Source organism: Ischnura elegans, chromosome 2, assembly GCF_921293095.1.
Source record: "Ischnura elegans chromosome 2, ioIscEleg1.1, whole genome shotgun sequence".
NCBI lineage: Eukaryota > Metazoa > Arthropoda > Insecta > Odonata > Coenagrionidae > Ischnura > Ischnura elegans.
In genome coordinates, this window is record NC_060247.1 from 90,763,090 (window position 1) to 90,783,653 (window position 20,564).

General features: G+C 35.1%; 1 protein-coding gene across 6 annotated transcripts in view; it reads right to left on the reverse strand.

The window, feature by feature from the left end:
- LOC124154164 (potassium channel subfamily K member 18) overlaps positions 1-20,564 on the reverse strand; it is a 129,490-nt gene that overhangs the window by 1,397 nt on the left and 107,529 nt on the right. For 4 of the 6 annotated variants that reach the window (XM_046527720.1, XM_046527719.1, XM_046527718.1 and 1 more), the window contains 6 exons: positions 15,967-16,169; positions 12,768-12,884; positions 10,377-10,660; positions 9,410-9,494; positions 7,130-7,138; positions 59-139 (listed from right to left, as the gene is read on the reverse strand). In XM_046527720.1, the coding sequence (XP_046383676.1) occupies positions 59-139; positions 7,130-7,138; positions 9,410-9,494; positions 10,377-10,660; positions 12,768-12,884; positions 15,967-16,169 (779 nt within the window). The remainder of the gene's footprint in view (positions 1-58; positions 140-7,129; positions 7,139-9,409; positions 9,495-10,376; positions 10,661-12,767; positions 12,885-15,966; positions 16,170-20,564) is intronic. The other 2 variants (XM_046527721.1, XM_046527717.1) reach the window with 1 other exon arrangement.

Below are 20,564 nucleotides of genomic sequence, written 5' to 3' on the forward strand. Positions count from 1 at the left end.
ACTAAGGGTGCAAACAAGCATTTCCAGTGGCAAAGCCAATTTCCATCAAATATCTTACCTGGACAACATTGATACACATTGATGTTAGAGCCAGGCCAAAAACCAAGTAAATGATGGATGCCATCATGTACATCGGGTGCTGTAACAGATTACAGAAATATTTAAAATTAAGAAAACGCTGGAAATCATACCAATTAATTAGGGAGGATTATATAATTGATCATTACCATATGCTATACTCCTATTTCATTTAAAGATAGAGAATGAAGGAGCAACTGAGGAACACAAATATTCGTATAAAACAACATATTCCTCATGGACAACTTGAACAAGAATAGTTACAATACCACAACCAAACAATATTTTATATAAAAAAAAGTGCTGATCTTATTAATGTGTACTTTCATGTACTTATCACAATTAATTGCAGTGCCACATAATAATGGCATAAAGAGATGGCACTGAGAGGCATTACCATCACATTTGTACTATGTTGCAATCATTTGAAAAATGAGTTACCCATGCACCTTACTATCTAGGGAAATGATAATTCTACTCATGAATAGGGCTCAGTGACATGCATTAAATAGGATGGTTTGTTCCCTATTTGCTGGAAGGGTATATTTCCCCTTTTATGAATACTGCTCAGAAATCTAGATCCCTTCGTGAATTAAAAATAATCAGTATTTCTATGTTTTATTACATGCCTGGTAGCTCACACCTCAAATATTCACTAAGGGATTGATGGCTATGCTTTCATAGGCATTCAAACTTTTGAAGTGCTGTATACTAACAATATGTGAAAGAGGTGAATGAAGTACCTAATTCAATGCTGTTACATATATATACATCAAAGTAATGGTAAACTGCAGATAATATTTACTGCTGCTGATGATTTCAGTTATAGCCCTTGATTTTTGAGCCCAGATCTAATTTCATCCAGTGAATTTGGATGTTATTTCCTTACGCAGTGAAGCGTAATATCTGTGGATATTTGAATCTGATGTATCCAATCCGACCATACCTATAATTTATCATATCCAAGGGCAAGCTTGTAATCACCCAATGAATAAAACTATGTCATTGAAATCATTCCTGTAATAGCACGGCTGAAGCTTCTGGATATTTTAGGATTCGAATTTCCTACTTCAGCACTGATTCAATCTCGTGCAATTGCTATTTGCCCCTCCGTGCGAAAAAATGGTGTGCAATTCAGTGCCAAGTGGCATCAATGTATTGGGAGTAGAATTTTATTCATAGATTGCTTCAAATTGTGTCCTATTATAAATGCAAGTATGTGAAAATTAATGTTAAATGGAGGGTGAGATAAAGGTATTCTACGATGCTCAGCAACATATTGAGTATTTTTTAAACTCCTCCATTGGTTTCACTTTCTAAGCAGTCCTCACATTCGGTCCAGAGTTTATTGTGGCTAGATGCACCTTAGATATTTTTAAAGGCATCTAGATCAAGGTCGATCACTGTGGCAGAATTGCGTATTATATTTGCTGTCCTTAATATATTTGCAAGTTATTGGTAAATAATGACCAGATACCCCACTATTTTGCATTAATATTTAAAAAATTGGGGTTTCACCTAATGTCTTTTAATTGCTGATTTTGATAGATTAAAAATAAAATAACACATTTTTTATCTCTATTCTCTCTCTCTCTTTGTATCTTATTTGCTTTTGGTCAGAATGATAGAAATACTACCAAAATGCATTGCTCTAATTGGTAAAGTATTATGCAAAAATTTTATCTTTAGGGTTTGTACTCGCTATTTTGTAAAATACTTGAGAGACTTCTGAAGTTACAAGTTTTTCCCTCTCTTCTTGATCAACTGCTTTAATTTTCGTTAACATCAACTTTGTATTTTGAGAATCACATAGCTTTATAAATATGTCACTTTCTGACATAGTAAGATATTTATTTCCTTGTCATCAACTAGGAATCGCTGATAAATGATGAACATATTGAGTTAAATAAATACCTATATTACATCATTCAGCTGGGTAATTCCTCTCTGTATTACCTTATTCTATGGCAATGCTATCTGCTACTTCCCTTTAGTGATGTTGCGTTATAGAAATCCACTTAGTTATCAACCATAGTTTGGTAAATACATTAATGGGCACAATAAATTCCCCAAACAGTATTTATCAACCAATCTGAAGTTAATTCTGTGTTATTTTTCAACGTAGGAATGGCTCATGAAATTGCTAAGTACCAAAAATGTCCAAAAGGGAGGTTCTTTGAGGCTAACTCACTGAGTAAGCATTATTGATGACTAACATTATGCTTTCTTAAAAAGGGGTTGGTTTAATTACAATGCATAAATATATAGCATAGATCCAAGGGCCAAAATTAATTCTGTCAATCTACAGTCAAATCAATGCAACCCAATCAAAATTACTGAATAGTGATCCAAAAGAGAATTATGCTACTACATACTTTCTACAGTCCTTTACTCTAGTAAACTTATAGAATATACGAGGCTGCATGTCCAGCTATGAATAGCAAGCAATATTAAAGCATTCAAACCCTTAAAGATGCCCGCAAGGCCGGAGAAAACCTCAAAAAAATTGTTTCCAAACTTCACTAATTCTAATATCATTTTTGTCTAATTTTAATATTTGTGCATGCTTTTTTATTTACATTACATATTCATGCAGCACAACAATATCTAATTCAAGTATTTTACAGCTTGGGTGAAAACCAATTTACCTTCTCAATATAACTGAAAGAAATACATATGTACTATAATCATCCATTAATACTTTAATGAGTTAAAAACATCTTCTAAAACTGAAAATTTTCATGGATACAGTCAAAAGGGTAGGTTTACTTTCGCTAGGGTTTCCAACCAGGTTTAGCTGTCCATAATGGCATGGCTACTGTTTTTTTCAGGTTTTTTCAAAACCTCAAATTATGCTTCGAAAACGCACTTGCAATTTCTGCCAGTTTATACGTGGCAATCTATAACTTCATAGTCCTTGAGAGGCAAAACTATAAAAAATTTGAGTCTTCTGTCTTCAACTGATGTCAGCCATAACTGTATTATTCGTGGTTAGTTACAGTCAGTTTGTATTCTATGAGAGCCAGTTAAAGACAAGTAACAAAGGCAGGTAAAAAAATGTGCATAAGTGGTCATATACATAGGTGCTATAGCACCTAATTCAATTCGTAGGATCCAGGTTCAAATGTCAAAGCAAATATTTTCCCTAATGGAATTTTCATTATTGTGTATGTATTAAATATAAGTACACGTAGGCTGACATCAGGTATTAGAATAAAGGCTAGTTAACATCAATAAATATGAGCAGGGGCGCGGCTAGGAATTGAGGCTGGGGGGGGTTAAGGTGCAACTAATACCGGGGTGTGTGGGGGTATGGACTACCCACCAGGATAAACGGTAGGTGCACGATTTATGAATTGTGGAGTTTTAAGATAAACGGTTCAAAATGGTGAGTTTTACGGCTTTCTGGGGATATTTTATTAATCCTTACACTATTCTATTAGTAATATCAATCCAATTAAGTAAAATGGATTAAACTTAAAAGTTTCTCTGAGCCCTGGGGGTGGTTTTATCCCTCAAAACCCCCCCCTCTCTGCGAAACTGAATATGAGTACCTACCTGGTGCTACATTTTAGATGTTAATCCATTGAATCATGACTTGAAAATTTTCGTATGGGATATATATGCAGGTAGTTTCACTGGCATTGGTGACTTAAACAATGGTGACACACGCAGTGAAGGAGTGGTTGCAACCATAGCATAAAAAATAATTGGCTAAAAGGTCTTCCTTGTACTCTACACTATTTTCAATAGGTTAATAGTACATTACATGCAATGAACTAAAGCTATTCATGATATATATAAAGCTTGGGAGTATATTACAGGAAGAGGTTATTATGAATATAGTAACTGAGAGTGAAAATTATTTCCATAGCAAATACATACTTAGCATTAAAAGTTCCTATGGAGAAGAGTAGGCCTTATTCTTTTGAGCGTTAATGATGAGCATTTAATATATTCAACATGAACTTTAATTAAACCAAAAAATTTTTGAGCCCAAAAACAATTCAACGCAGACCTTTCAATCAAATAATAATCATCAGCCAACATATTTCCTAAGACTGCATATGATCAACATTTGAATTCAAAGCCAAACGTTTCCAACTCAAATATACATAATCTCTTTTAACATGAACGGCATCAGCATCTACTTCTAGCTAACCTCTGTGTCCAATGGATTTTCGATGGTGCCTTGACTTCTAGATATAGAGGTTAGCTGTGCCTTTTGTTTATCTGATAGTATTTTGTGCCACCCATCCCATGCATTTTCAGTTTAGTGCCTCAAAGTAAATGAAGTCTGAAATTTGAAGATTCCATACTTGTGCCTTTTTGTACCACATCATATCCCTGCCAGCAACATGCATTGAGGATATTGACAAGGATAATTTATGTGACAATAAAAAAGCCAAATATTTCCTGGATGAAACCATATTAAGATTTACAAAAATTGCACGAAAAGTAATATTGCCATTAGCCAACTAATGGAGGGAGAAAAGCAAGTTTAATAGAGCTCGTAGAGTTCTAGAATGACGTATTTGGTACCTATTCTGAAAGATACTAGAGAGCTGAATAGTGTCAAAAATCATTCACAGTCAAAATGTAGAGGCAAAGTAGTTGTGATTACATTGAAACCAATCAGTGAAGATGCAATAATAAGACAAGACTCAAAAGAAACGAAACATAAATACGCTAGAAAAGATTAGACTGTGGGAGATGCATTCAAAGGATGTCTATGGTTTTGTTCATACTATATATATAAATGATCTAAACCCTTCAAACAGAAGTAATATATGTACATCTATTTGCTGACTATGCTGATATCTATCATGAAATTGGTAATGACTCAGACCTTGAAATCCCCTTACCATAATGAAAAATTGTTCATGCGTGGAGCCAAGATTGGGGACTAAAACTACATCTCAGCATATTTACGGGAATACAACTTCTTTCATGGAATGTCCAACTATCCCCATGTATATATTGCAGATGGAATAAACATAATGGCATCATTTAAAATCAAATATGTTTATGGGATTGACAATAACTTCGAACCTATTGTGGGGAATCCATGTATAAAATATTTTTGGCAATGACTTAAAGAAGCTAGGGTTTTCCAAGCATGTTACGAGAGGGTCATTGGACAAAAAAGTGAATGAAAGGCGCCACTTTTTACTCATTATGCCACCCCTGAAATGCTCAGCAAGTATGTTGTATAGAGGGAAGAAAGATTTAATCCATTAACTAAATACAACACTAAGAAAAGTGGTGCTACTTGTCAACAACTTGTAATATAATAATTGTAACAACTGATGTGAGCGAACACAGTGTTACACAGCTTTTACATGAACTTGGGTTGGAGTTGCTCTCAGAGGATTCATGCCAGGCTAAAATTGCTCCAGCAACTGAGAACAGATTCTTTCAGAGTGAAACAGAGAACACAATCTTGTATCTGAACCACACAGGAGTTTCAGGTTTAACATAAACAATCAGATAAGAATTAGCCGAACAGATCAATACCTCCACTGCATAAACGCTCAACAATTGCCCACTGAATCAAATCTGCTCATCTACTGCTATAAGGGCTATCTAGATGAGTGGATTTGATTCGGTGGGCGATTGTTGAGCATTTATGCAGTGGAGGTATCGAGATATACATATGTATATGGGAACTCCTTTTTCCCTCACACAATAAAGGACTTAAATAAATGATACAATGAATTTAGGCACTCAAACCTCCGACAAGAGGCACCTTAATTTTTTTAGTATTTTTGTTCAGGTTAAAAGCTGGAGTCCTAACACCTCCCAAAGCATGCCTATGATGCAGCTTGAGAGGTGGTGAGTATGTAGATGTAGCTAAAATGAAAATGGATGGCAACAGAAATGCATATCATATTGTGTTTTGATTGATCTAAAATGGAATAGACCAAAACACCAGTGTGTCTGTAATTGAGGTCAAAATGAAATCTAAAAGTAGGGAGAAAATAATCGCTAGATGAATATACATTTAATTATTCAAGGATATTAGCTTAGGACAAAGTAAACAATCAGATAGCAAAAAGATGTTTTATATTGCAGAAGTGCCTATATAATGTTGGCTGATGACATGGATGCAAATGTTTCCAAAGCATTAGATCAACGTAAAAAAATTGGTTATAGTTGAAAAAAAAGCCTGGTGCAAATAAAAACAAGCATGTGAAAACGAGATACGTTAAATATATAATTTTGCATCCCCATATGTGCCAGGAAATAGATTATAAAATGTGTGTTCATAGGGTTGCCATACCTCCTCCCAAAATTAGAACAATTGGGTTAAAAATGAGGAATTATATCTCTGAAATGATATAAGTGATATCTTTTTTCCTTTACCATGATCATGGATCAATTAATGTAATTACCTAGTTCATTTAAAAATATGGAATTTTTGTCAAATTATGCTATCCGGGAGAGCTCAGCTATCACATACTTTATCTTTGAGGCATCTGTGATGCATGAGACACATCCACAGCTATAAATTAGAACATGTTAAATGAGTCATACCACATTTTCTTTAGTTGTATCTGCTCTGCTCTGTATATCTATATACTCCCTATAATTCTATGTTAAAATAAATATTTTAAAATGAGTTCTAGATTGCATCAATCTCATTTCCTCTAAAAATAATAACATATAATAAAAAAGGGAGCCTAAACAGAGGTTGACGCTATAGTACATTTTTACATTCACTGGAAATTAAAAGTTTTTGCTATGAATAATATATATATTTGTAGCTATAACTTTCCTTGTTTGGCTTGAGTAAGTATATTGCTTGGTTTGAACTGAGTGAATGTGGAAAACACATCAATGCTTTGAGGACATGGAAATTATACAAAAAAATTGTATACACACCAGCAAAAATGAGGACATATGGCAACCCTATGTATTCAAAAAGTTTTTACAGCAAGCTATTATTGATAAGGGTTCACTACATTTACCTGAGTGACTTAGAGCATATGAAAAAATAATTTAGCTGAGAAATTTACAGTTTTCATTCAAATAAATGGATATTACTTACACTCTCAGACTTTTATTTTGAAAAGGTCAACGCATGAAATGATAGAAAAACACTTCTAAAAACCTTAAAAAAACATCTTTAATCACAAGAAATATATGTCTGTTTATGAAGCTCATCTTATCTTTCACTTGCACTCTAGTTACAATTTTTAAGGGGGATATATTTGTGGAAACAAATGTTAACTGCAACCTAAATAGGATAGAAGACTTATCAAATTTTGTGAACCCAGATACCTAATTCCTGCAAGCATTCTTCCGACAAATTTTCAACTGAAAAGCTGAAAGAAATAATCCAACCATTCTCACGTTAAAACAAATATAAGTCATTTTAACGTGAAGTAATTATTCGTAAATCAGTCGAAATTAACTAAAAATGTGGAAAAGAATAAAAAGTTTGCGTTAAAAATGGGTTTACATCTTTGTTTATGATAGACAATTCCTCAGAATACAGAATGTCTTACCTCTGTAGAATGCAACCTGAAAACACATTACATAAGAGTTTACAGCATTAAAATAGTGCAAGGAGTAATTGAAATACTGGAAAACACTCAGATAAATCATACCTCAATTGATTAATTAACTTAGCTTAATTTTATTAATGACAAGAAATTAGTAGTGCATGCTTCACAGATATAAAAATTTATAATTCGGTTATATATTAATCAATAACCAAGGCCAAGACATTCCCAAAATAAAAAAAACCATAGCTGATATTCTCACACACTGTTAATCATTCTTTGGAGTTCGTTTTTACAGTTTCCACCAATCTTATACATATTTAAATCCTTCTTAAAGGAGGATTTTCAGAGACCAAATGTGAATAAATAATTTAATTTGAAAAATACCAGAGTCAAATCAAAAAGCACTTCATTTTGGTACAATTAACTCTTCACTTGAGGTGAAGGATAAAATTTTGCTCAACTGAACCTATTTTCAAATGTGGTGGAACTCTGGCCACAAAAAATCATTACATACGTATACGTATTATGTATAAGAAAGGTAGCTCTCAAAAAATAAAAGAATGATTCAGTAAAATGGTATTGGTTAAAGAATGCAGGAAAGATAAGATTAGCTTCAAATCAATACTTTATATCGTCAACAATTTTAGGCATCGGTGTAGTTATTTATTATTTTCACCATAGAGTACGAAGATGATTTCATTTCATCACTCAACAACACAGTCCCTTCAATTAATAATCCAATTAAGAATAATCCAATGCCAGTTTCATATTATTGCCCACAAATTCCAACTACAGGATTTGACCTGTTACTCAAAGTGTACCCCATGTACAGCCCCGAACAAAAAAAATGAGATGTGGATCGGGGGCTCCACACTCTAAAACTCTGCTAGTGACCTCAACTTCACAATGCTAGACCCCAACTTCTTGTCTAAGCAGGTTTCATTCACGCACGCTTCACTCCTAGCAACATATTTGCAAGGAAAGGGCTTTCTGAAGGGTCAGAAAATCACCTGATCTGAGATTTTTTTATTAAATTATTAGTTTTAGTTAGTAAAATAAATCAATAATTTTAGTAAATTATTGAAAAATTAAAAAATTCTTTTTGAAAAGGTATCGGCGAAGAAGGATTGGGCGAAATTTTGGAAACATGAGCACTTCTTTGGGTAGGAATTGTCTCAAATAACTCAAGGGGGTTAAGAGCTATACAAAATGACAGAAACTGAAACATGAAAGAAAGACAAGAAGGCATATTATTTTTCTCCAAATGCTTGGAGCTAGTCCATCCTCAGCCAGTCACTGTCCCAAGAAGGGGGTCACCTATTGCCCTAGCGGAATGCACTGCAAGTGAAGTAGGTGCGGAGTCATCACTTCCTCTGAAGTACACTTTTTGGGATAGGTTATGCCTTTCTCCACATGGAAGTGCTACATTTTTTGTTCGGGACCATACAAAAGCACTGCTATGTGAGAAAATGTAAAAATGAGACATATTCCAATAAATTTTCATATGGTGCCACAACATTTGCACATATTTCCAAGTTGCTGCACTAGCAAGAGCAGAGTTTCTTTTGCGCACTGGGACAAATGAAGAAATTAAATGAATTTAGCAATTATGCTGCCCTGGAATTAGATACACAGTTGAGCGACATATCTGAGAACCTTGCATCAACATATAAAAGTAGTTGAAGCCTTGGCATAGCATGTATTTTGGATAATTATCTATCAAAAAGTAGAGAGTAATAGGACTAAAATATTTATAAAAAAATGAAAAAATAAGGGTTTGGTGAAGTACAATCCATAAATGTGTGTAACAGCGATTTTACCTGAGGAACGTAGTCACCAAAACCAATTGTTGACATAGAAATGAAGACGAAGTAGAAGGACTCGAAGAAACCCCAATCCTCCCAACTGTTAAGAGAAAAATAAAATGCAGAATATTACAATTGCTAGATGCATAATTTATGATTATAAATTATTCAAAACCGATTCATTGCAGGGAAGTAGTAAAAGATTTGCCTCGCGGAGTGCTTGTGAGGCATGAGAATTGCTTATGGATAAATATAGATTTTTTTGTCAGTTTGTATGCGTAGGAAAACCAAAAATTAAATAAAGTCAGCTACATATTTCATTCACATAGTGCTGAAAGTTGAATTCATCATTTATTATTGGCAGTTATATTGCATTGTAATAATGTCAAAAATAGTGTCAGAGGATAGGTGCCCCTGGGCTTTTAGTCTCCTTAGTAGATTCATGGTGGATAGTCACGACAAAGAAAACAGAGCACTCTCGAGCATCCAATGAGCTTTTGTTTTCAAGATATTATCAAAAGAAAGTATGAACTAGTAAAACTACTGTATATATGAAACCTGTGATACAACAATACTGCAATATAATGGTAATACAGCTCTTCCACTCTTTTTCTTGAGGCTAGCTACAGAAGATGAGTCTCCTTGAATGTGAATCATTTCCACTATATTGTGGCATTGCTATATTACAAGTTGCTTGAAGCTAGGTGTTTTACTAGTTCTTTCAACGGATTGCATTGAATCCCACGCTTGAAAACTAAGGCCGATTGGAAGCTTGGGCAAAAACACTTATCACAGTGTGACATAAAATTAAATTTTATATCACACTGAGATATGTGTTTTTATAAGGACGTATGATATGATAAAATTTCATTTTATATCATACTGTTTAGTTTGAAAGCAATCTCTGATGGTGACACTTGGGTACATAGCAGTCCAAGGAAATGCCATCAGCAATTTTGAGCTTATGGTAAAAATACCATACCTGTAATAAATAGTAGCTCCAAAGAATATGTAGAGCAAAAGAATAAAAATAGCGACTGAGATAGGAAGGTTGAATTCATCATCAACTTCAAATTGGCTCGGAGCTGGCGTTCCAGGATCATTTCCTGCAGGAACATACACTGAGCTCACTCTCCCCACTTTCACTGAGTCAGGAGTCAAAGATGCCACGCTGACCGTTCCGACAGCCATTGAACCTTGAGATGCTGACCCTTCGGGTGATGCAAGAGTAGCTCCCAAAGACTGTGAGCGTGAGTTGGTCCGTTCCTGAAAGAAAATTAGCGAGCAAATTTGGAATTTAGAATTTGAATTTGCCAAAATCAGGACCTTTAAGGATTTTTAGGAATTAAATTTGGCAGGATCAGCAGGAATTTAAGCAGCATCAATATGAATGTTAGAAGGATTAGCAGGAAAGTTGGCAGAATTATCTTGATAAAGCAGATATTTAAGAATTAGCAGGACTAGGTTGCAAATATTACTCACTTCATGATGATTTCAACAGGATCCTTAATCATACTTTTCTACATTAATCAATTTATAACTTAATCTTAATAAATTGTAAAGGAATTCAAGCAAATACTCCATTGATTTTTGATCCTTTTGGTTTGATCTTATTTCCATATTGTCAATTACAAAATTATTTGAATAAATGCGAAATGTATGAAGGCAAAAAAATATATTTAATTTAATTAATAAATTTTACACCACATTAGAAACTAGTTTAAAAAATTGAATGGTAAAAATTTAGAAGGAAATTGCCAACAGGTTTAATAGGTTTGTTATCATAATAGGTTTAGCAGGAGTATTAAGTTAAATGATTGTTTTGTAAGCAGCTCTGAAAGGACAAATTGTACCTCCATGACAAAATGAAATACAGTATAAAAATTTTTTGTAAAACTCTTCATAAATACAGCATATTTCACGCTCACTGTCACAAAGGATAATCATGATTCCAAATCTAAACATGTAGCAGAACAAACCATGTCACAAAATTTTAAATACGTATTTATAAATTACGAACCTAAGTTGCAGTCTCAACAGTTTGATTATCATGAAAGAACACACAAAAAATTCCCTTCAAACAGACATCCTAAACACTACCTGTACAAGGAATCACAAATATTTCCCATACACCTTGCGTTCAAGACATTGAAATCCAAATTTGTGAGGTAATTCCTTTACAATACCTGCTACCTGCAATTGATAGAAATTTTAGAAAGGCTATATTACCTATCATCACGTGACTCACACTCGATTCTACAAATGCCCAATTGGCAATTACAGAAAACTATAATTTTTCGAAGCAATAATACATAATAATCAGAATCTGCATCCCTCCCTAAGAGTCTCCTAATGCATGTATGTCCTGCATTCCTAAAGGTGGAGGGGATGAACAGAAATGACAACTCTGCCTCAGGCCCACACATGCCTCCATTCCGCACTGCACAGTGACAGGGGCATTAGCCATCAAGGCCTCCCAAGAATGGGAGAACTTCTGAGTAAGAGAGTTAGAGTGTAATAAACAAATAAAAGTGGAAAAGAAAGGAGGGAGCTTTCATCTGCTCATCTTAGAATAATTCACTGCGATGGTGTTGTTCACTCAGACCCAAAATCATAATTCATCGAAAGAATTCAGTGGACCGAGGAGAAAGAAAATGTTGATATGGAATAAATCTTCCCCGTATTTCCCTAAGTTTCAAATATAAAAAAAGTGAAAGTAGATACCCACTCTCCATTAGTTTATAGAATTATTAAACCACCAGTAGCAGATACAGAGAAAACTCAAGGGGGGCACAAAATATATCTTGAGCTGCCTTTACTTTTATTTTACAGAAAAATAAATGTTGCATTCAAATTTTAATGAAGTTCTATTTAAATTGATCATACACCACAGTTGTGGTTCTGCAATGCTAGGCAATTGGGGAGGACAAGGAAGGGGGGGCGCACGCCCCCTGTGCTCCCAATATGTATCCGCCACTGAAACCACTGATTCATTTACTTGTTCACAGGAGACCTTTCATTAAAGACAGGATTTGTTCACTAGAGTGTAAGCAACAACCACCCTCAAGGCCCATGCGTAACACTAATAAGCAGCAAAATGAGCATTTAGAAAAAATTAGTAAACAAGCCCAAAGTTTTCTTTGTGACAATAGTGCAATGTTTGCCCAAATTGTCAACCAGCATTGGAAAGAAAAGACTACAATGCTGGCTCCGTATGCCAGCTCCTGAAAAAGTCACAGTACTTATAATGCAAAAGAGGGCCCTTGAAGAAACAAGTGCTTATAGTTCATTACTTACAATATAATTTCTTCAGCTTTAGAAAAAAATATTCAATGTAAAACTGTCTGAGAGCAATTTCCAACAAAATTTTTACCATGGTGTTGTTTTGTGGTTGGCCCATGTCACCAGCAGCTCCATTGCCATCGATGACTTGGCTGGGACGACGAAAGGTGGCAAAGTCGTAAACTAGCTGGACCCCTTTCATGACCTCCTGCATCATAAAATAGCTTGAGTTTAAAACACAAACTTATTTTTGAAATGCTAGGACTTGGAGATAACATTATGAATAACGATACCTCCACTGCACAAATGCATAACCACCACCCACCGAATCAAATCCGCTCATCTAGGAGCCCAACAATACGAATCCGCTCAGCTCTCAGTAGCCGGAGCACAAACGCTCACCTCCAGTTCTCCAAGCTTCAGAGATGAGCGTTTATGCTCCGGCTACTGCCAGCTAGATGAGCGAATTTGATTCAGTTGTTGAGTGTTTGTGCAGTGGAGGTATTGATAAAGATCAATGATGGCAAAAATTAAGTTATGAAAAGAAGTGATTAGGCTCGATTAAATATACCATAAGAGACGTGGCATTAGTTACAAGTGGGAGTCCAATCAGGGATTTCTAAAAAAAAATAGTCAATCACAATTTGAAAACAATATGTATACAGTAGACCCTTACTTTACCATATTCATTTTTTTTGGAGGACCGATTGTGTAGCAAATTCCATTGTTTGTTGAATCAGCATTATTTCCGGAAAATGAATCAGTTTAAAGAGCATCAGCACTCATTACTTATGCAGTAAATGTTGCTACATAAGTAATGACTTTTGTAAACAAATAAGGCATAGAATTAAAATAAATGACAACATATAAAGCAAGTGGAAACAAAATTGGCAAAATTTGGAGTATTTAAAGAAGAACGCAAAATCAACTCCGACTGTATTCAAAATCCATTGTAAAGCGAGCCCATAGCAAAGTCTTCTATTTTTCATGGAAATGAATGGACCAATGCAGTCCCCAAATTTTAAGCAGCTTAAGCACTTGAAAACTGCTACGAAGGATAGGATACTTCCCAACATATATGTGTATGTAGTACGTAAAAGACACTATGTATACACCCCAACATTTAGACTTCCTTTTCATGAAATCATGTCTCTTATGGTATATTTTGGATCTTGATCTCTAGTCAAAGCATGGGGCTATCTTCATGAAAAAAATTCAACATTAGTGATGCCATTTGCACAAAAAAGGAATGATAACAAGAAAAAAATAGTCTTTAAAATAATTTCTACCCATCATTTGATTAATTTTTTACTCAGCACCAGCCATCATGAGTATAACTGAGAAATATAAACTTCAATGACAGAAAGCAATTGGTAATTACTACCACATATGAAGCAACATATTCAGGGCTCTCAGAAAAAGTGGAAAAATATGAAGGATAATATATGCTTTGTTCAATAAATGAGCACAGATTTTTGACTGATATGGAATAGGTACTATAATTTTCATTATGCTCAGAATTTTTTGGAGTCCAAAAATTCAAAAGTCCTATGCTATAAATATTATATTGATTTTGTGACCCATCAAGTGGTCATTTCCACCACACTTTTTAATGTTAAAAGGCAACTTAAGAAGAGAGAATGGACATGAGTATGTAATTATATGCACTCTAAACTTATACTTAGAATACAGAGAACATTAAAAAATAAATTCATACTTCCACCAGTACACTTCTCTAAGATTTTCAACACTTTAAATCCTGAAATATTAGAATCACCATAGACAGAAAGAAAATATTAACTAAAGAGCATTTACATATTTTCATGAATCTACTTATGATTAGAAAGTTTAATTAAATATAAGTCCAAGTTCAAACAAAGCTATAATTCATATGTGAAAGTAGTTTATATAAAAATGTAACCTCATGCTTATACTTTTTTTTAAATGCATAAATATTCTTTTTTTGGTTTTAATTTTCAGGTTATGACTTTGGCTTCTCTTTCATCCTTTGCTGCATTAAATATATGGTTGACATTGAATATCTATCAACCTTTATCTCTTTTAATTTACAAAAAATAAGATATCACTTACCTCAAAATTAAAAATATTCAGGCCAGGCTTCACTATACAGCTGATTAAAGGGAATGATGGAGGACAAATCTTTGGACAAGGACTAAAACACTAACAAGTTGTTGCGGCTCACACGTTAATCAGTCATTTATTTTCCATTTCTCCACATTACATAAATTGTTCAATTCAAATAAGACCTTTCCATGCTTTTATCAGCGTCATCAGAATGGTTGCTATTGCAAAGTCAACTCAATGTTTAAGGTGAATAAGCGTACTCTCCGTCTATTCCTTCGCTTTCAACGACAATTTGAATGAGTTTTTCTCTATGAAAACAACTTATGAACACATAACTAAACACATGTGACACAAACCTTTCCTTACTCTTTACCTTTCAACTACCCGCTTGAAGAATTTAAGCATTAATCAACTCGTATTCTTATATTATAAAAAATGAGTAGATGCTGATACTTATGCATTATGAAATGCTGAATATGTCTGAAGAAAGGAAATCCAAAGTCTAATAATAGTTGGAAGGAAATTGTCTCCAAAACCTGGTTTTTGATTGTCTCAGGCAACTATCAACATGGAGAAGAAGAGGTGTTAACCCCCTGAGGTGTGGTCTAAGGGTGATTGGTTCAATTCTTATTTTGTGGTTGCATGACTACACCACATGGGGTTGTGTGCATTCAAAGTGTTTGATGAGTTAACGTCAGAAGTCAGGTGGCGGAAATTTCTCGAAGGCTTACGATTTACGGCAAAAGGAAAATTACCAGAATCGTATTTACTGATGTGAGCTTTGCTGTGCTTTTCAAGAGTTTGGTCAGTGGCGTAGCCAGGGGAGGGTCCGGGGGGTCCAGAAACCCCCCCCCATAATGTAAAAGCAAAGTTATTTTCCTTCATAAAAGAAAAGAAAATAGTGAAAAATCATGAATTTACCCAATATTTCTTTTACAAATGAAGTTTTTTTGATTATGGAAAGTGTTAAAATTAGTTTAAAACCCTCCACTTAGTACCCTTCTTTCCAAAAATTTCCCCCCCTGCTTTTGGACCCCCCTCCGAATAAAATTCCTGGCTACGCCACTGAGTATGGAACACTTTCCAACTTTAGTCGGCATTTGGATATCCCGTCATTGGACACATTCACTTCAGTCAATCAGTGATTCAACTTACTAATTCCATATGAAATGCTATCACATAAAAATAGAGTAGTATCCACTAACCTGTACTGGAGCAGTTGTTCTCACTTTTCTACAACTGCCAGTGTAGTATAGACGACGGATGAATGCCCACAGGAATTTGATTCCACGAGTGAAGAGCTTTCCAAAGTCAGCAAGAAGAATCAGGAACATTGGAATACCAATAATGGCATACACTATGGTTATTGCTCGTCCAGTTGTTGTAGCTGGTGCTATATGGCCATAGCCTTAAAAGAGTAGAAAAAATTATGAGAATTACCAAAATTAAATAAGAGGTGAGGTATGAAATTTTGATATAAACAATACAGCCTAATTACTAACTAGAAGGAGTAGGAACAAATAGAGACCATAAGTACGTGACAGTACCAATTCAGGCATACATATGTGATTAGTTAACCCTTTTACTATATGTACGTACATGTATTTCCATGAAAAAAAATTCTCCTGGAGAGGGTTTTGAATCATGGATCTTTGGCTTTCCAATGCCACTGCGCAGACTACTAGGCAATCCAGGTTTCGAGATTCTCATGGCAATTATACCGAGCCTCATGGTACTAGTTGTTACTGCACTAGAACCATGGTACTAGTCAAGAAACCTGGATAGCATAGTGGTCTGTGCAGTCCTGGAAAGCCAAAGGTCTGAGGTTCGATTCCTGGTTCCCGGAGAATTTGTTTCTCATGGCAATACATGTATATTTCACCGCTGTTCACATGGCAGGATTTGAAATACTACACATAATCCTTTTACTGCCACCTGGCCTATAAATTAGCCCATGTTGGATGTGCAACACTGCCTTCGGTCATATTATAGATGCCTAAAATTTTCATAATAATAATAATGATGATTAAATGGCAATTTTTCCTTTGTAAAAATTATTTTTAATCCATGTACTACTGCCATGGTTTTCAGACCCATTATTTTCCTCAGTTTTGGGAAAAATCTCGATGCATCACATTAAATTAACCCTTAACCTGCTCCCATCGTCTATAAGTGATCGCCTTAGCAGACTGCTCCCATCGTCAATTGACGATTCTAATTTATTAATATATTTTGAAATTATTTTTTCCATAGTTGTAATACATGTCCTAAAGTTCATCATTTGAAGTAAAATCAGCAGAAAATTGGTCAATTAAATATTTTTGAAACATTTTTTCCTTAAGTAAAAAGTTATAATTAATAAAATTATGCAAAAATAAAAAAAATATTAGCATTTTTTTGCGCCTGTGGGGAGCTCTGTTTCAGCTTATTTGCGCAGTTACAGGGTTAAATAGTAAAAAACCGGAAAGCTTGCAAACTTTCTGAAAACAGCCTTTGCATGTTTTGCACATGACACTCTTAATTAGGCTGCCAGTAAGGGTTCATTTTAAATTGTATATGTAGTCCATGTTGGTTCAAAAAACAATAGGAATAAAAAAATTTAAGAACATCATGAGGCCAGTAAAAAAAATGCAAAATAAAATTTTCTTTCCTATTTAATGATGTCTCTACTTGTTAGCTTTATATTTACAGTAGGTAAACTCACTTTAATTATAAAGCCCCAGAAGAATTTTTCTAATCTATTGACTGAGCTGTGCCAAAAAATATTAGCAAAAAGGGATTTTTGCTCAAACAGGGATGGATGTTTAAAACCAGTGATATCCAGGATTAAAGAAAATGGAAAATTGTGGAATCAAATATGCAGGAATCTTCCCATAAGGCAACCTCCTTAACCAGCCACTTTTACCAGTACCAAATCTATTTCCCTTATAAAAAATGGGAATTCCCCCTTTTATTTCAGCAGCCACCTTCATCAATGAGCGGTGGTGTCAATTGATGTGAAAGCAGCCCCCCACATACCATTGAAAAATTATTCTAGAATAAGTTTAGGGAATTACATCTACATATTACTGTGGAAACTGCATGTTACAAAGAGTGAGTGGTGAAACCTTATCCATTCACCAACTTCGTTAATGAGAAAAAAAACATTAATTTTTTTTAAACAACATTATCTATGTGGGAAGCAACCAGAGATATTTCATATTGCCATATGTGCTAAACTTTTTCGGTGTGTGAAGAGACAGGTGCCTGGGAGGCAAAGGTTTTTTAAAGAATGGCCAATCCCTGCTTGAGTTCCTTGCGAAGGGGACTGGCAGCAGTGCAGTACTCCGTCCATTGGATCGGGAGTAAGTTGTGGTCCCTTTGGTGCCTTTAACCCTTAGACTGCAGGAACATTTTTAAACGTTTGACGATTGCTCGACTACCTACAGTAGTTTCCAAAAATTTTTATTTCTACCCACGTAGAGCCCAAGCAAACTTTTCCTCACTTTAGGGATCACTAAAGTGGCTTAAATCTCCCTGGCCATCCCTCATGGCAGGGGATGCCTCCCTGAATTTCCTATCATACTGCCCATATCGTATTGTTTCCTTCCCAATACACACTGTTAATATGCCTACAACAAATGCCCAAATGTAGGTCCATCCGTTGGTAAGAAAGAAGGAAGGCTTGCCCCGGATTATAATGATTCACTCCTACTGAGACACTCGACCAGGCTAGAGGGAAAAATATTTCTTGGTTCTCTCCCGCACAGGCTGGTAGCTAAAATCATGTACTCCCCCAGCCTAAGGGTTAACTAAGAGCAGTCTAATGACAACACTGGGTATCTCTCCACCCTTATTTCCCTACCCTACCCTATGTCACAAATAACTTAAGCTGTTGGTTGCCTCCTCCAATTACCTACCTGCCTACAAAGGAAGGAGAGCAAGGGAAGGCTAGGCATAGGAAATAGTTCCTTTTCGACCCAGAGTGAAACTTGATTGTTTGAGGCGTAACTTGGTGAAAGCGATTCATAATTAAATTTAAAAAAAAAAGCACAAAGTTCTTCTTTTTTAATTTGACCACAGTGAAACAAAAATACGAGGCGTGAGTTTAGTTTCATCACCACTCAAAATTAAAATCACCAAGGAGTTTAGTTTTGACCCAGGACGAAACTTTACTCCCGGGAACGAAACTTAGTTAACCCGTTAACGCCTAGCGGTACCAAATGGTACCAGCTGGTAGTGCAGTGTAAAACGTAACTTTTTTAATTATTTATCGTAATTTATTAGGGTTTTTGAGAAATTTAAATTGCTGTGAACATTTTTAATGACGTTTTCCGAAAATTTTGGTGTTTTAAAGCTGTTTTTAACACATTTAGAGCCGTTTGAAATTTGGGAATTATCAACGAGCCCAAAAAAAAAAAAAAAAACTGAATTTTTCAGAGCAAGCATTTCATTTTCTTTGCTTACGCCCCATGTATTGCTAATACAAAGGTTTTTTTTTATGTAATTACGATTTTTATAGCCTGTATATCTCGTATGAAGTATGATTATTATTTGAGGTGAGCCTAATATATTGGGATGTTATGGTGCAAAATGTGTTGGTGGTACCATATGATACCGCTAGGCGTAACTTTTAGTGGTAACAGGATAAATTTGGCACCTAATGACTCAGAGTTTCATTGACATTTAGAGAAATTATTGCCACAAAAATCGCAGAAACTTTTTAATTCAGGCGTTACCGGGTTAATTGAAACTCCGCTACTCATAGTTAAGTTTCAATCCCAGCAATTGAGTGGAGGGGGGAAAGAGGGAATAGTTTCGACCCATTACGTGTGGCATACGTGTCGAAAAGTTAAACATTGAGCTTAAAAATCTAGTGGCCAGTTTGCGTTCACCGCTCTCCTGTTAGTGGTAAAAATATGAGAGCCCCATGCATCTAATGGTGGTAGGCCGAACCTCTACTTCATTTAACCATACTTCGTACTCAGTGTGTGAGTTGAAAGTAAACTGTTCTAAGGTGAAGCATGTGGTTCCTCTGGTGCGAAACATTATCTGTATCTTGTTTCATCCCATAGGTTTAGTTTAGTTTCGACCTGAAGTAGTATTGACTCCGATTTCTTTGCAACCCCAAGTTTAGCTCCCTGGGTTTAAATCCAATTTGTTTCGTTTCCACATTTCGCTCCCGAGAATGAAAATATTGAAATTTTACTGGTTTTGATTTTCTTTTCATTACACTTGCCATCCCCTACCAGTGGCATAACTAGAAACATACTCTTTGGAGGGGGATGAAGGGGCCTGGAGTGGGGAACCCCCCCAGGTAACCGGGAATATTTTTGAAAAATGACATGCCTGGAAATACATTTGACATAATTTTGGCACTTAAAATTTAATTTTAAACAGATGCAGTTGTTATATGTTAAATTTAGACGATAGTTTTAAATATTATTTTTATTTTTCTGAAGATTTGGGGGGGTGGGGGAATCTATCCCCCCAAAGTTACACCACTGTCCCCTAAAGTAGTAGTAACACAGGGCCATTGAGAAAATGTTCAAACTCCCCCAACTTTGCTAGACATATTGCACTTTTTGCCGAGTATAGTAATTTTGAACTCAGCATTATGCCTACTCAGTTTCAAATACACAAGAAGACAGATTTTGAAGCAAAGTTCTGTAGAAAGCTAAAGATTGACTTTAGTAAAGATTTATAGATCATATTGACTTACCTACCAATAAGTCAGAGAAGAATTAGATCGGTTCACAGTACTTTCCCGAGGATATAATTACAATGGTAAAAACAAATATCTTCCTAATTTACTTGTATTTTA